At 47.1% G+C, this 15,221-nt stretch overlaps 1 protein-coding gene across 1 annotated transcript in view; it reads right to left on the bottom strand.

The window, feature by feature from the left end:
- The window catches only part of PTPN9 (protein tyrosine phosphatase non-receptor type 9), a 98,557-nt gene extending 86,338 nt beyond the window's left edge, over positions 1–12,219 (bottom strand). Inside the window, exon 1 of the mRNA XM_039468926.2 lies at positions 11,469–12,219. Within this exon, the coding sequence (XP_039324860.1) occupies positions 11,469–11,531 (63 nt within the window). The 5' untranslated portion in view covers positions 11,532–12,219. The remainder of the gene's footprint in view (positions 1–11,468) is intronic.
- Positions 12,220–15,221: the final 3,002 nt, after the last annotated feature.

The raw sequence follows: 15,221 nt of genomic DNA, 5'->3' as shown, positions 1-15,221 counted from the left end.
AGCGAAACTCCGTCTCAAAAAAAAAAAAAAAAAAAAGGGCCAGGCGCGGTGGCTCAAGCCTGTAATCCCAGCACTTTGGGAGGCCGAGGCGGGTGGATCACAAGGTCGAGAGATCGAGACCAATCTGGTCGACATGGTGAAACCCCGTCTCTACTTAAAATACAAAAAATTAGCTGGGCATGGTGGCACGTGCCTGTAATCCCAGCTACTCAGGAGGCTGAGGCAGGAGAATTGCCTGAACCCGGGAGGCGGAGGTTGCGGTGAGCCGAGATCATGCCATTGCACTCCAGCCTGGGTAACAAGAGCGAAACTCCATCTCAAAAAAAAAAAAATCTTTTGGTTTATAAAAAGGCCAGATTTGCAATAATATTAAAAACTGAGATCTCAGCATTTATTAGTATAATCTTAAAATGTGTAAAAAACACATAGCACTTTTCACAAAATGTTATTTTTCATTATAAAAGATACATATGGGGCCAGGCATGGTGGCTTACGCCTGTAATCTCAACACTTGGGGAGGCCAAGGCGAGAAGATCACAAGATCAGGAGATCAAGACCATCCTGGCTAACATGGTGAAACCCTGTCTCTACTAAAAATACAAAAAATTACCCAGGTGTGGTGGCATCTGCCTGTAGTCCCAGCTACTTGGGAGGCTGAGGCAGGAGAATCACTTGAACTTGAGCAGTGGAGGGTGCAGTGAGCAGAGACAGTGACACTGCACTCCAGTCTAGGCAACAGAGCGAGACTCCATCTCAAAAAAAAAAAGAAAAGAAAAAGGAAAAGAAACATATGGGCTGGGTACAGTGCTTCATGCCTATAATCTCAGCACTTTGGGAGGCTGAGTTGGATGGATAGCTTGAGCTCAGGAGCTTCAGACGAGCCTGGGCAACGTAGTGAGGTCCTATCTCTGTGAGAGAAAAAAAAAATTAGCTGGATGTGATGGCACGTGTCTGTGGTCTCAGATACTCAAGAGGCTAAACTGGAGTATCACTTGACCCTGGGAAGTCAAGGCTTCAGTGAGCCATGACTGCCACCACATTCCAGCCTCAGCAACAGAAACATATGATCATTATTGTAGGTAATCTAAATAACCCATGTTTTTTCTTTTTTTTTTTTTTGAGACAGAATCTCACTATGTCTCCTAGGCTGGAGTGCAGTGGCACAATCCTGGCTCACTGCAACCTTCGCCTCCTGGGTTCAAGTGATTCTCCTGTCTCAGCCTCTGGAGTAGCTGGAATTACAGGCATGTGCCACCATGCCTGGCTAATTTTTTTTGAGATGGAGTTTCACTCTTGTTACCCAGGCTGGAGTGCAATGGCGCAATCTCGGCTCACCGCAACCTCCGCCTCCTGGGTTCAGGCAATTCTCCTGCCTCAGCCTCCTGAGTAGCTGGGATTACAGGCATGCACCACCATGCCCAGCTGATTTTTTGTATTTTTAGTAGATACGGGTTTCACCATGTTGACCAGGATGGTCTCGATCTCTTGACCTCGTGATCCACCCGCCTCGGCCTCCCAAAGTGCTGGGATTACAGGCTTGAGCCACTGCACCCAGCCGCCTGGCTAATTTTTTTGTATTTTCAGTAGAGATGGGGTTTTGCCATGATGGCCAGGCTAGTCTCGAACTCCTGACTTCAGGAGATCCGCCGGTCTTGGCCTCCCAAAATGCTGGGATTACAAGCGTGAGCCACCATACCCAGCTTTAAACAGCACATTTTTTAAAAGACTGATTGTAATAATTATTTACATAATGAGTTATATCATATTATCATAAATGATGTCTGTAATAATGATTCACTTCAAAATAAATGCTAAGGTAAAGATTAGCTAGGTGTTTAAGTAATGAAAAAGTAATTAATGGATGAGCATCCCCAGACACTTCAGTCTTTTTGTTTGTTTGTTTGTTTGTTTGTTTTTTTTGAGACGGAGTTTCGCTCTTGTTACCCAGGCTGGAGTGCAATGGCGCGATCTCGGCTCACCGCAACCTCGGCTCACCGCAACCTCCCCTCCTGGGTTCAGGCAATTCTCCTGCCTCAGCCTCCTGAGTAGCTGGGATTATAGGCACGCGCCACCATGCCCAGCTAATTTTTTTTGTATTTTTAGTAGAGACGGGGTTTTACCATGTTGACCAGGTTGGTCTCGATCGCTCGACCTTGTGATCCACCCGCCTCGGCCTCCCAAAGTGCTGGGATTACAGGCTTGAGCCACCGCGCCCGGCCACTTCAGTCTTAAAGTCATAGATGACTTATAACCTGTCCAGACTTTTATTGTAGAAATAAATTCTGGCTTCAGAATAATTCCATAAACCTACCTACCTGCACCAAACAAGTACCAAATGCTTAAGAAGCTCAGTTAGGCTCCTAAGGAGCCTTTTCCAAATCAGGTATGAAAGTGCAAATTCCAAGCCCTCCAGCACTGAAGAGTGCAGGCTAAATTACCTTTTCCAGGAACATTTTCCTTTATTCAAAGGAATAGGAATAGAAAACGATGGTTATTTTTAGTGGCCAGGAAGACCAACCAAGATCTCATGTGGAGGTGTGCATAGGGGGAAAATGTTAAAGTGACTGATTATGAAAAAGAAAGTACTCTCAATTGTCTGATATATCAAGGCAGGATGATAGATAGAAGAAGTGAAATGGCTAATATTGGCCGGGCACAGTGGCTCACGTGGGTAATCCCAACACTTTGGGAAGCTGAGGCAGGCAGATCATGACGTCAGGAGTTCAAGACCAGCCTGGCCAACATGGTGAAACCCTGTCTCTACTAAAAATACAAAAATGTTAGCTGGGTATGATGTCGGGTACCTGTAGTCCCAGCTACTTGGGAGGCTGAGGCAGGAATCACTTGAACCCAGGACGGGGAGGTTGCAGTGAGCCGAGATCACGCCACTGTACTCCAGCCTGGGTGACACAGCAAGACTACTCTGTCACAAAACAAAAACTTACACTAGAGGTTGAGGCTGTATCTGAACAAATAATCAGGGTTAGGTTCTATGACTTCTAATCTTGGCACTGCAATGGACCAGCCTCTGCTATAAAATGGGGCTTGATTATTTTGAAAACAAATTTAAAATATTCCAAAATTACTATGTCTTTTCCAAGACAATAAATGCACGAAAGTCAGAAAGTGAAACTCAAATTTACTCACAATAAGTCTTAACTTTTATCTCTTTAAAACACTTTAGCGCCTGGCCAGGCGAGGTGGCTCGTGCCTGTAATCCTAGCACTTTGGGAGGCTGAGGCAGGTGGATCACCTGAGTCAGGAGGTTGAGAGCAGCCTAGCCAACATGGTGAAACCCCATCTCTACAGAAAATATAAAAATTAGCCGGGCAAGGTGGCGGGCACCTGTTAACCCATCTATTCAGGAGGCTAAGGCTGAAGAATTGATTGAACCCAGGAGGTAGAGGTTGCAGTGAGCAGAGATCGTGCCACTGCACTCCAGCCTGGGCAACAACCACAAAACTCCTTCTAAAAAAAAAAAAAAACAACAGTTTGGCCCCTTTCTAAAAGACGGTCTTTTCAATTCATTCATACGGACTAGGTCAGGTTCCTTAGAGAAAACCTCCAGGCCCCTTAATATTCACAAAACTAAAGTCCAAGACCCTTGATGTGCTCAGAAATTTTTAAGAGTAAAATTCTCACATCCGAATGAGATTTTACCTAATTGCTACTTCCAATATCATATACTACAGGCAATAATGAAAATTTAGTTCTTCAGCTTTACTTCCTTCTCTCTGTAGAAGGCCTCAATTTAACATCATAAATAATTTGGTCCTTGGCATATGGTAACTTCCGGGGGGACAGAGGACTGTGGGAAAAGGGAAGTTCCTGGCCCCAGAAATGAGATGAAAACCCTTATCCTTGGGAAAAATGCCAAAAATCTCTGAAGTCAATGGTAAAACAGTTAAATTTTTAGCTTTAAAAGATTCCATTTTAAAATTATAAATCAGGCTGGGCACAATGGCTCACGCCTGTAATTCCAACATTTTGGGAAGTCAAGGCAGAGCTATGCTTGAGCAAAAAATATTTAAAAATTGGTCGGGTGTGATAACATGTCTGTAGTCCCAGGAACATAAGAGTTTGAGGTAGAAGGATCACCTGAGGCTGGGAGGTCAAGGCTGCAGTGAGCTATGATCATGCCACTGCACTCCAGACTGGGTGAGAGAGTAAGACCCTGTCTCCAAAAAAAAAAAAAAAAAAGCAAAAACCATAGCATACAATTAGCATAGGCTTTTGAAAACTACACTATAAAAATACAAGATAATAATTTTCTGAAATTCATAAGAACCTGTACTAGGTGATGGTCCCCAGGATGGATACGAGTATTTTTTTCCTTTGTAATTGGCTTAAGCTAACGTGATTCTAAAATTTTGCACCACTGAAAAACGATGATGGGCACGGTGGCTCATGCCTGTAATCCCAGCACTTTGGGAGGCCGAGGTGGGTGGATCACCTGAAGTCAGGAGTCCGAGACAAACCTCGCCAACATGGTGAAACCCCATCTCTACTAAAAATATAAAAATTAGGGGCCAGGCGCGGTGGCTCACGCCTGTAATCCCAGCACTTTGGGAGGCCGAGGAGGGTGGATCACGAGGTCAGGAGATCGAGACCATCCTGGTCAACATGGTGAAACCCCGTCTCTACTAAAAATACAAAAAATTAGCTGGGCATGGTGGCGCGTGCCTGTAATCCCAGCTACTCAGGAGGCTGAGGCAGGAGAACTGCCTGAACCCAGGAGGCGGAGGTTGCGGTGAGCCGAGATTGCGCCATTGCACTCCAGCCTGGGTACCAAGAGCGAAACTCCGTCTTAAAAAAAAAAAAAAAAAAAAAAATATATATATATATATATATATATATATAAATTAGCCAGGCCTGGTGTAATCCCAGCCAATTCAGAGGCTAAGGCATTAGAATCACTTGAACCTGGGAGGTGGAGGTTGCAGTGAGCCAAGATGGCACCACTGCACTCCAGCCTGGGCAATAGAGCGAGACTCAGTCTCAAAAAGAAAAAAAAAAAAAACATGAATATCATAATAATGGTTAACTTCACTGACTGCTTATTATATAAACATTGGGCTAAGTTCTCCACATGCATTTCCTATTACTCCTTAAATACTATAAGGTCTAAATAACATAAACTTTCAAATAAGAATTTTCAGAAGAAAAAACATAAAATAAAAATAGAAACAAAACAAAACAAAAACAGAATTTTCAGGCTGGGCATGGTGGCTCGCACCTATAATCCCAACATTTTGGGAGGCCAAGGTGGATTGTTTGAGCCCTAGAGTTCAAGACCAGCCTGGGCAACACAGTGAGACCTTGTCTCTCTTATTTAAAAAATAAAATAATAAAACTATTTTAAAAATAAAAATTTTATTTAGAGGCTTTAAAAATATAAAATTATTTGTTGTAGCCGGGCATGGTGGCTCATGCCTGTAATCCTAGCACTTTGGAGGGCTGAGATGGGTGGATCACCTGAGGTCAGGAGTTCAAGACCAGCCTGGCCATCATGGTGAAACCACATCTTAAAAAAAAAAAAAATTGTTACAGCAACTTTAAACTAAATAATCATAAATTGTTTTAATATGAAAGAAATACTATATGTATAAAACTGTCTTTGGTTTCAAATAAAAATATAAACAAATGGCGGGGTGCCATGGCTCACACCTGTGATCCCAGCACTTTGAGAGGCTGAGGTAAGAGGATCACCTGAGGTCAGGAGTTTGAGACCAGCTTGGCCAACATGGTGAAACCCCATCTCTACTAAAAATACAAAAATAAGCTGAGTGTGGTGGCAGGCACCTGTAATCCCAGCTGCTTAGGAGGCCAAGGTACGAGAATTGCTTGAACCCTGGAGATGGAGGTTGCAGTGAGCTGAGATTGCACCACTGCACTCCAGCCTAGGCAACAAGACCCTTGTCTCCCTTGTCTCAAAAACAAAAAACAAACAAAAAAAACCTTATAATGAGAATGAAGATTAATACTTATATGTAGAAATTGTCCTCCAAACTGCCAGCCCATTAAGAAAGGCTTTTGGCCGGATGCGGTGGCTCAGACCTATAATCCCAGCACTTTGAGAGGCTGAGGCAGGTGGATCACCTGAGGTCAGGAGTTCAAGACCAGCCTGGCCAACACAGTGAAACCCATCTCCACTGAAAATACAAAAAATTAGCCGGGCGTGGCAGCAAGCACCTGTAATCCCAGCTACTTGGGAGGCTGAGCCTGGAGAATCACTTGAACCTGGCAGGTGGAGGTTGTGATGAGCCAAGATCATGCCATTGTACTCCAGCCTGGGCAAGAGTGAGACTCCATCTCAAAAAAAAAAAAAAAAAAAATGGTTTTTAAGGCTGGGTGTGGTGGCTCACACCTGTAATCCCAGCACTTTGGGAGGCCAAGGTGGGTTAATTACTTGAGGTCAGGAGTTGGAGATCAGCCTAGCCAACATGGCGAAACCCCATCTCTACTATAAAGAAAATACAAAAATTAGCTGGGTGTGATGGTGCACGCCTGTAGTCCCAGCTACTCGGGAGGCTGAGGCAGGAGAATCTGGAAAGTGGAGGTTGCAGTGAACTGAGACTTCGTTCCAGTCTGGGTGACAGAGCAAAAACTCTATCTCCAAAAAAAAAAAAAAGAAAGAAAGGCTTTTGCATTTGTATATAAATATATCAAAAAGGGAAAAAGGGAACATATTAGTGACACAAAAAACATCTTTTTTTTTTTTTTTTCTTAACATCTCCTGCAACAACTTTTTTTTTTTTTTTTTTTTTTTTGAGACGGAGTTTCACTCTTGTTACCCAGGCTGGAGTGCAATGGCGCGGTCTCGGCTCACCACAACCTCCGCCTCCTGGGTTCAGGCAATTCTCCTGCCTCAGCCTCCTGAGTAGCTGGGATTACAGGCACGCGCCACCATGCCCAGCTAATTTTTTTTGTATTTTTAGTAGAGACAGGGTTTCACCATGTTGACCAGGATGGTCTCGATCTCCTGACCTCGTGATCCACCCGCCTCGGCCTCCCAAAGTGCTGGGATTACAGGCGTGAGCCACCGCACTCGGCTTTAAACATCTTAGTTTTTACAGTTTGGAGACATAATATTCTTCATATTTGGCTCTAAGAATAGTTAGCCTTCTTGTGCAAGAGAAAAAGAAGATATAAAGAAAATGAAAATTTTTAAAAATGTTACCACACCTTGAAATGGAGAGTTTCCAACTCTGTTTTAAGGAACAAATTTTTTTTCTAAGAGTAATTTCATCATAATTTCTTGCACAGAGTATACAATATCTTTCTGCTGGCAATATATAGGTGAGTAAAGGTTTTCTAAATCTTTTCCTTTGTCTGTACTTTTCAAACTATATTTTAAGAAGCATTACCAAAACCAAACACATATATCAATACCAAAACCCACAAAATATTAGCTGTTTTATACCCACTTAGGCATCCAAGTAAATTGGCTAATGGCTTCTTGGCAAGTAACGTAGCGTAACAGAGGAAACACTGGCAGTGAGGGCAGAAAACCTAGACCTGGGTGGGAATCATGGCGCCATCCCTGGCTAACTACGACCTTGGGCAATTTCCTTCCCTTTTGCAAAGTGAGGGTAGTAATTCCAATTTTGGGAGGGAGGATTAATTTCATGTGAAATGCCCACCACAGAGCCTGACTCAAAACAGGAGTTAAGACAAGATACTGTTATGACTGTTACTCATATAAGCTTCTTAAAGGCAAGAACATCATATATGTCCTTGTAGCCCAATTGTAGGCTTTATAATTATTGAGGAGCTGAAAAAAACAAGAAACATCAAAGTTACAAATGAGGATTTGTATCAGTTCAACACATGCCTAGACAGAAAATGAGACTAAGAAGTAGTCATAACTTTCAAACACTGTATCAACACATGTACAGCATATAAATCAAAGTATATATTGCCATTTGAAGGGGAAAAAATCAAACTGTGCAATGTCCTTATTTTCATAAGCCACTCTGAAGAAGATGATGCTGCCTGTATACAAATCAGTACAGCTACTCTTCATTCATTCTGCATTCCTTAAGTGCCAGTCATTATGTCAGTCATTATGGTAGGAAAGGTACATATGATGGGGAGCAAAAGCAAAAATAGTCCCAGCCCACACAGAGCTTGCTTGCAGTCCTGTAATCACACAAGTGTTAACCTGTGATAAGTGATGTGCAGGACAAGTAAATGGTGCTCTGAGAACCTATTACGTTAGAATCTAACTGACATCAAGGAAACCTGAGAGCTGAAGGATGAAGAGGGAGTTAACAAAGGGAGGCGTTTCCAGATGAAGGAAAGCAGCTTCTGCAAAGATCCTGTAAGCAAGAAGAAAAATGGCAAGAACGCAGGACTATAAGGCCAGTACATCTATGCACAAAAATGTGTAAACCCAGTTTGATCCCCTACTTTAAATAAGGCTCTAAAAGATTTTTTGCTATTTACAGAAATCAGACTGACTCTCAAAAGTACAAGGATTTTCCCATCCTGAAGAAATTTCAAAGAGTCTGCCACAAGCTTTGAAATCAACACCAAATGAATGTTAAAATTGGTTTGCCCAATAGGGCAGCATTATGGAATGCATGTGTCATTTCCCATGAGGACTACTTTGATAAGGCTAACACTTACTTGCTGCTGTTTAAACATTTTTGAAAAACTCTTTTAAGAGCACTCTTGGCCAGGTGCAGTGGCTCACGCCCATGATCCCAGCACTTTATAGGAAGCCAAGGTGGGTGGACCATCTGAGGTCAAGAGTTTGAGGCCAGCCTGGCCGAATTCAATGAGATGAAATCTTGGCTCTACTAAAAATAAAAAAAATTAGGCCGGGCGCGGTGGCTCAAGCCTGTAATCCCAGCACTTTGGGAGGCCGAGGCGGGTGGATCACAAGGTCAAGAGATCGAGACCATCCTGGTCAACATGGTGAAACCCCGTCTCTACTAAAAATACAAAAAATTAGCTGGGCATGGTGGCGCGGGCCTGTAATCCCAGCTATTCGGGGGACTGAGGCAGGAGAATTGCTTGAACCCAGGAGGCGGAGATGGCGGTGAGCCGAGATTGCGCCATTGCACTCCAGCCTGGGTAACAAGAGCGAAACTCCGGCTCAAAAATAAATAAATAAATAAAATTAGCGGGGTATGGTGACGAGCATCTATAATCCCAGCTACTCGAGAGGCTGAGGCAGGAGAATCACTTGAACCCACGAGGCAGAAGTTGCAGTGAGCTGAGATCGCACCACTGCACTCCAGCCTGGGCAACAGAGCAAAAACTGCATCTCAAAAAAAAAAAAAAGATACTCTTGGCCAGGCACAGTGGCTAACGCCTGTAATCCCAACACTTTGGGAGGCGAAAGTGGGTAGATCACGAGGTCAGGATCTCCAAACCAGCCTGACCAACATGGTGAAATCCCATCTCTACTAAAAATACAAAAATTAGCTAGGCGTGGTGACACGTGCCTGTAATCCCAGCTACGCAGGGGGCTGAGACAAGAGAATCACTTGAACCCGGGAGGCAGAGGGCCGAGATCACGCCACTGCACTCCAGCCTGGATGACAGAGCGAGACTCCGTCTTAAAAAAAAAAAAAAAAAAAAAAAGGAGTACTCATGTGATATTGAACTAAAATACGTTAACACCAGGCAGGCATTACCATAATTAGAACTATGCTGCTTTTGTTTATGTTTCAACATTCAGAAATGCTTGTAAAATAGTATTTTGTAGAAACAAAGAGATAAGATTTTAAAAAACACACACACATAATCTCTTGGCTTTAATAAATCTTGTGCTGTTTCCATCCTAGTCCTTGTTCATGCCCATCACATTCGCTTGAGTGTAAAAGAAAAGGTTTTTACTAAACAACATACCTGTATATATGTGTACGCACTATATACAGAGTAAAGCCAACACTATGTCAGTACTATCAATACTTTAATATTTACCTTTCCTTGTAAATATTAAAGTATTGATAGTATTGACATAGTATTGACATTTGAAAACTAAAGTTTTCAAATTTGCAACCGGATGCCATTTGCATAGAATACTGATGGCTTTAAGTCTTAGAAACAGAAATCTGACTGACCCAAGAAAAAGGATGAAAGAAAAAGATTTGTCCCTTTAAAATCAGCCAACACGTCCTATCTTACTACTGAAGTACTTCCCAATTCTGGCAGGATGGGTTCCTTGGCCACCTGCTTGCACTGGGGTCTGACTAGCATTTTATTAACTGCAGTTACCAGGACATTCATTGCCCCTGCTTGTACAAAGGAGAATTCTTTAAAAATTTTTTTGTCTATACTAATTTTATTAGGTGTCGAAACGCGAAGCCGTGGCCCGAGGCCAAATATTAAAAATGTCATCCCCACAAATGAGGAGAAAAGAGAAGGACTTTTAAAAATCAGGTCAACAAGCCCATTAGCCAATAATAGTTTGTTAAACTAGATTGTCTTTGCACTGGAGGCTGTGCTAGCGGATGTGGGCCTCGGAAACAAGGTCTGTAGAGCTTGAAATGGGTTGCCAGCATGGCTCGCTTTTTTCTTTTTTCACGTTTATTTTAATTTTTTTTATTTATAACATGGAATCAGACTATGGCTATATTCGAGCATAGCTATGGCGGGGTATGGGCAGTGCCAAGGAAGAGGCAGAGAAAGCCCGTAGGGACCCAGGCTAAGCCAGCAGACCTTCCCATCTTCCTCAGGAGTGGTCCCCGTCTCCGCAGCTGGCATGTGCGGGAGGGAAAGTCACAAGGCCCCCAAAATGAAACCGCAAACCACTATCTTCTGAGAACGAAAGGTCACAGGCTTTTAAGGAACAATAGGGCTCCGTGTGAGCTTCGGAAAGATGGAGACAGTCAGATGAGACGAGGGTGGCGAAGGGGGGCGAGGCGCTGCGCCCCGCCTGCGATGGCGGCATAGGGAGGTCAAGGCCAGGGACTCGAGCGGCACGAGAAGGGCTGGATCTTCCAGAACCTGCCAAGTGGGCCCGACAAGCCGAAGAGGCGCCTCTGAAACACGAGGGCATCTCTGCATCCCGTCCTCTCCGCCCCTCCGCGAGAAGGGAGATCGTCCCCACAGGAAGCACCCCCCAAAATGGGGCTTCTCCTGCCCTTCAAAAGCCACAAACCCTCACGGAAAACACTGACGAGGGGCTGGAAGGGCCGGGCGCAGGCAGCGGTTCTGCCAACCCCGGAAGGCGGCCCCTGGATCCAAGGAACTTTGCCCCTGGATGGGGGGTGGGGTGCGGAGGGGACTCGGGGGCAGAAGCGGCGGGGGCGGGAGCAGGGTCCCGCGGGTCCCCGGACCAGGGGGCGGCGGCCTGGGGCGCGGTCGCCGGTGGGGGAGGCCCGCGGGCCGGGCACAGGAGCGGGGGCGCGGCGGGCCCGGGGACTGCGCGGGGCCGGGGCTGGGGAGGCGGAGGCCGGCGGAGGCCTCGGGGGCCCGGACACACCCACCGCGGCGGCCTCGGGCCCGCTTACCTGCTCCTCCTCCGGGGTCAGCTCCGGCGCCATGTCGGACCGGGGCGCGGTCGCGGGCTCCATTCCCCCGCCGCCGCCGCCGCCACTGCCGCCGCCGCCCGGCGGACGGGACTCGCTCGTGAGCGCGGGAGCCCGGCGCGCTCGACCTCCGCTTCCGCGTCCGCGCGCCTCAGCAGCCCGGGGCCGGCTCGCGCATGGTGCGGCCGGTGGGGCCCGGCGCCCGCGGCGGCCGCAGACGCCGCTTCAGCTCCCCTGAGAAAAACCTCCCCGAATCGCCTCTGTCTTCCGGGAGGAAATCCTTCTTTATGCTACTCGCTCCTCTCCTCACGCGCCTCCCTATCTCCGCGGGGAGAAAAAGTGCAGGCGAAGCGCTAACCGCCGCCCGGGATCTAAAAGGAACTCGGAAATCAGGAACCTTGAGAGCCGGGAGCGAAGGGTCGGCGGAAGCTTCCCGAAGGCCGCCGGCCCCGTCGGCGTCCGGCTTCCGCGGCCGCGCTCCCGCTCCTCCACGGCGCCGCGGCGCTCGGGGCCGCCCAGCCGGGCCGTCCTCGCGGGCGCTGGCCCTGCGACTCGCGGGCGGCCGCAGCCAGAGGGAGGGAGCGGGGAGGGAGCGAGAGAAACGCGCGCCCCTCCGGGCTCAAGGCCAACGCTGCGGCCGCCCTGCGGCCGCCCGAGCCCCCCGCGGCTCCATTGAGAAACTGAGCGTCTCATTCACAAGCAGGCGGCGAGTGGGGCCCGGCCGAGCTCGGACGCCGTCCGGGAGGGGGAGACAGAGAGGAGCCCGGGCGGGGGAGCGGGGCCGGGCCGGGGAGCGGGGCCGGGCGGGGGAGGGGACCCGGGCTGGACGGAAGGCGACTCGACTGCGGGAGGGACCAGAAGGAAGAGCGTGTTTCGTGAGGCTCAGATCCTCGGAGAGGAGGAGAACACATTCGTTTGCAAATTGCCTGCGGACTGGCACCACTGCTGGGGTGAGCTTGCGCTGCCACCTACGCGTGAGAAACCCACAGTCCTCATCTGTTTGTCGCGTGCAGCCTCAAAGACCCTGGAAAGGCTGCGTGCCAGGGCAGGATGTCAGGTGGAAGGAATCTCATCCTCCTCGCTCACGCTCCCTCCTTGCTCGCTGCATCCTGTCATTCATTTCCAGTGTAGCTAATTTTAATTCCCCACAGAAACGACATCCGACTCCGTACCTCACTCAGGAATGACGCAGCCTTTGCAGACCTTTGATTTTCACTAGGGCAAGTGCAGCAAAGGGTTCAGGATCGGGGAGTCATCTGGGGACGAAAAGGTACATAGGGAAGGCAAGGCTGGATTTGGTATGTGGCATTATTCCAAGCCAAAGATAAATATTCCAAAGGGACCCAAAGAAGTCCACAACTAATTCCAAGGCTGAAGCCCTGGAGCCAGTCCTGAGACCCATGGGCGGGGACTTCAGACAACAGGACGGTGCTGTGAGTTGTGACGCTCCTTTTCTTTTCTTTTTCTTTTTTTTGTAAGGCAGGGTCTCACTTTGTTGCCCAGGCTGGGATGCAGCGGCGTAATCACAGCTCACTGCAGCCTCAAAGTCCTGGGCTCAGGTGATCCTCCTGCCTCAGCCTCCTAAGTGGGACTGCAGGTGCACGACATTGAGCCTGGCTAATTTTTTTTATTATTATTATTATTTGTAGAGATAGGGGTTTTGCTATGTTGCCCAGGCTGGTCTCAAACTCCTGGTGAAACAGCCTTTGAAAAATTATAACTGAGGAAATTACGACCATGAAAGAAATCAGTCCTAACCAACTCTATCTTCCTTCTAATCCTTAAGCTGTCCTTGTTCATTCCTTGGCTTAGGCAGAACTTTAGGAAAGAATTCAGTTAATGGTTTGACTCTGAAACAAAATTGATAACAACCCTTTCCCTAAAAGACTTCCATCTTGCCTGCGGTCCATTCCGCCTTTGCAGAACGAACAAATTAGCTACAAAATTGGAAATTACAATTTAGGAGTCATGCAGCCTCGGGCTCCAAGAGTCTAAATGTCCCCAAATTTCTCCTGAGAATAACATCACTGTTAGAATATTCCTGAGAATATTTACAAAATTCCTGAGAATATTGTAAAACCTAAGATCAGTGCTTGAGATATTTTGCAGACCCTGCACTCTATGGATCAGCTGACACCACCCAGACTGGTAATCTGGGCAAACAGGTCTGCCATTCCACCCACGAACAGAAGACAGCAAGAAAAACTCATTTCAACTCCCTATGATTCCACCTCCAACCTGATGAATCAGCACTCCCCACTCCCTAAGCCCCTACCCACCAAATTATCTTTAAAAACTCTGACTCCCGAATGCACCAGGGAGACTGATTTCAGTAATAATAAAACTCCAGTCTCCTGCACAACCGACTCTACATGAATTACTCTTTTGCCATTGCAATTCCCCTGTCTTGATGTGCAGGCTGTGCAGGCAGCAGGCAAGGTGACCCCATTAGGCTCAAGTGAACTTCCTGCATCAGCCTCCCAAAGTGCTGGGATTACAGGTTCAAGCCACTGTGTCCAGCCTTCTAGGATTTTAAAAGCAATCCCTGACCTCACCTGATTTCTGCATTAATGCAATAGGAACTTCCGGCTGCCCTTGGTGAGAATCAAAGATATCCCTGGTGTTTGAATCTTTATCTCAGCTAGGATATTTTCTCCTTTGCATCAATACAGCTGACTGGAGGTTGACTTCATCACTCCTTACAGGAGTTAGTTTCAGTAGTGCAACCACACACTCCTCTGGAAGACTGTTTGTTTTTGTTTTTTGAGATGAAGTCTTGCTCTGTCTCCCAGGCTGGAATGCAGTGGCATGATCTTGACTCACTGCAAACTCCACCTCCCGGGTTCAAGTGATTCTCATGCCTCAGCCTTCCCAGTAGCTAGGACTACAGGTGTGTGCCACCATGCCTGGCTAATTCTCGTATTTTTAGTAGAGATGGGTTTCACTCTACTAAAGTTGGCCAGGCTGGTCTTGAACTTATGACCTCAGGTGATCTGCCTGCCTCAACCTCCCAGAGTGCTACGCTTACAGGCGTGAGCCACCTGGCCCAGCCTTAACTATGCAAGTTTTTTTAACTATGCAAATTTATACACCAAAAAGCTTGGCCGGTTGCAGTGGTTCAGACCTGTAATCCCAGCACTTTCGGAAGCCGAGGTGGGCTGATCACTTGCCAGGAATTAAAGACCAGCCTGGCCAAGACGGTGAAAACCAGGCTCTATTAAAAATACAATGCTCTGGCCGGGCGCAGTGGCTCAAGCCTGTAATCCCAGCACTTTGGGAGGCTGAGGCGGGTGGATCACGAGGTCAAGAGATCGAGACCATCCTGGTCAACATGGTGAAACCCCGTCTCTACTAATGGTGCAAAAAATTAGCTGAGCATGGTGGCGCGTGCCTGTAATCCCAGCTACTCTGGAGGCTGAGGCAGGAGAATTGCCTGAACCCAGGAGGCGGAGGTTGCGGTGAGCCGAGATCGCGCCATTGCACTCCAGCCTGGGTAACAAGAGCGAAACTCCGTCTCAAAAAAAAAAAAAAAAAAAAATACAATGCTCATGCATGGCTGAAAAAAAAAAATACAAACATTGGCTGGACGTGGTGGCTCATCCTGTAATCCCAGCACTTTCGGAGGTGGGCAGATCACAACGTCAGGAGTTCAAGACCAGCCTGACCAACATGGTGAAACCCCATCTCTATCAAAAATTTAAAAATTAACTGGGCATGGTGGTGCGTGCCTGTAAG

This window comes from Saimiri boliviensis, chromosome 2 (genome assembly GCF_048565385.1).
Source record: "Saimiri boliviensis isolate mSaiBol1 chromosome 2, mSaiBol1.pri, whole genome shotgun sequence".
In the NCBI taxonomy this organism is placed as follows: domain Eukaryota; kingdom Metazoa; phylum Chordata; class Mammalia; order Primates; family Cebidae; genus Saimiri; species Saimiri boliviensis.
The sequence above is the reverse complement of the archived record's forward strand: the minus strand, read 5'-3'. Positions and strand labels throughout refer to the sequence as shown.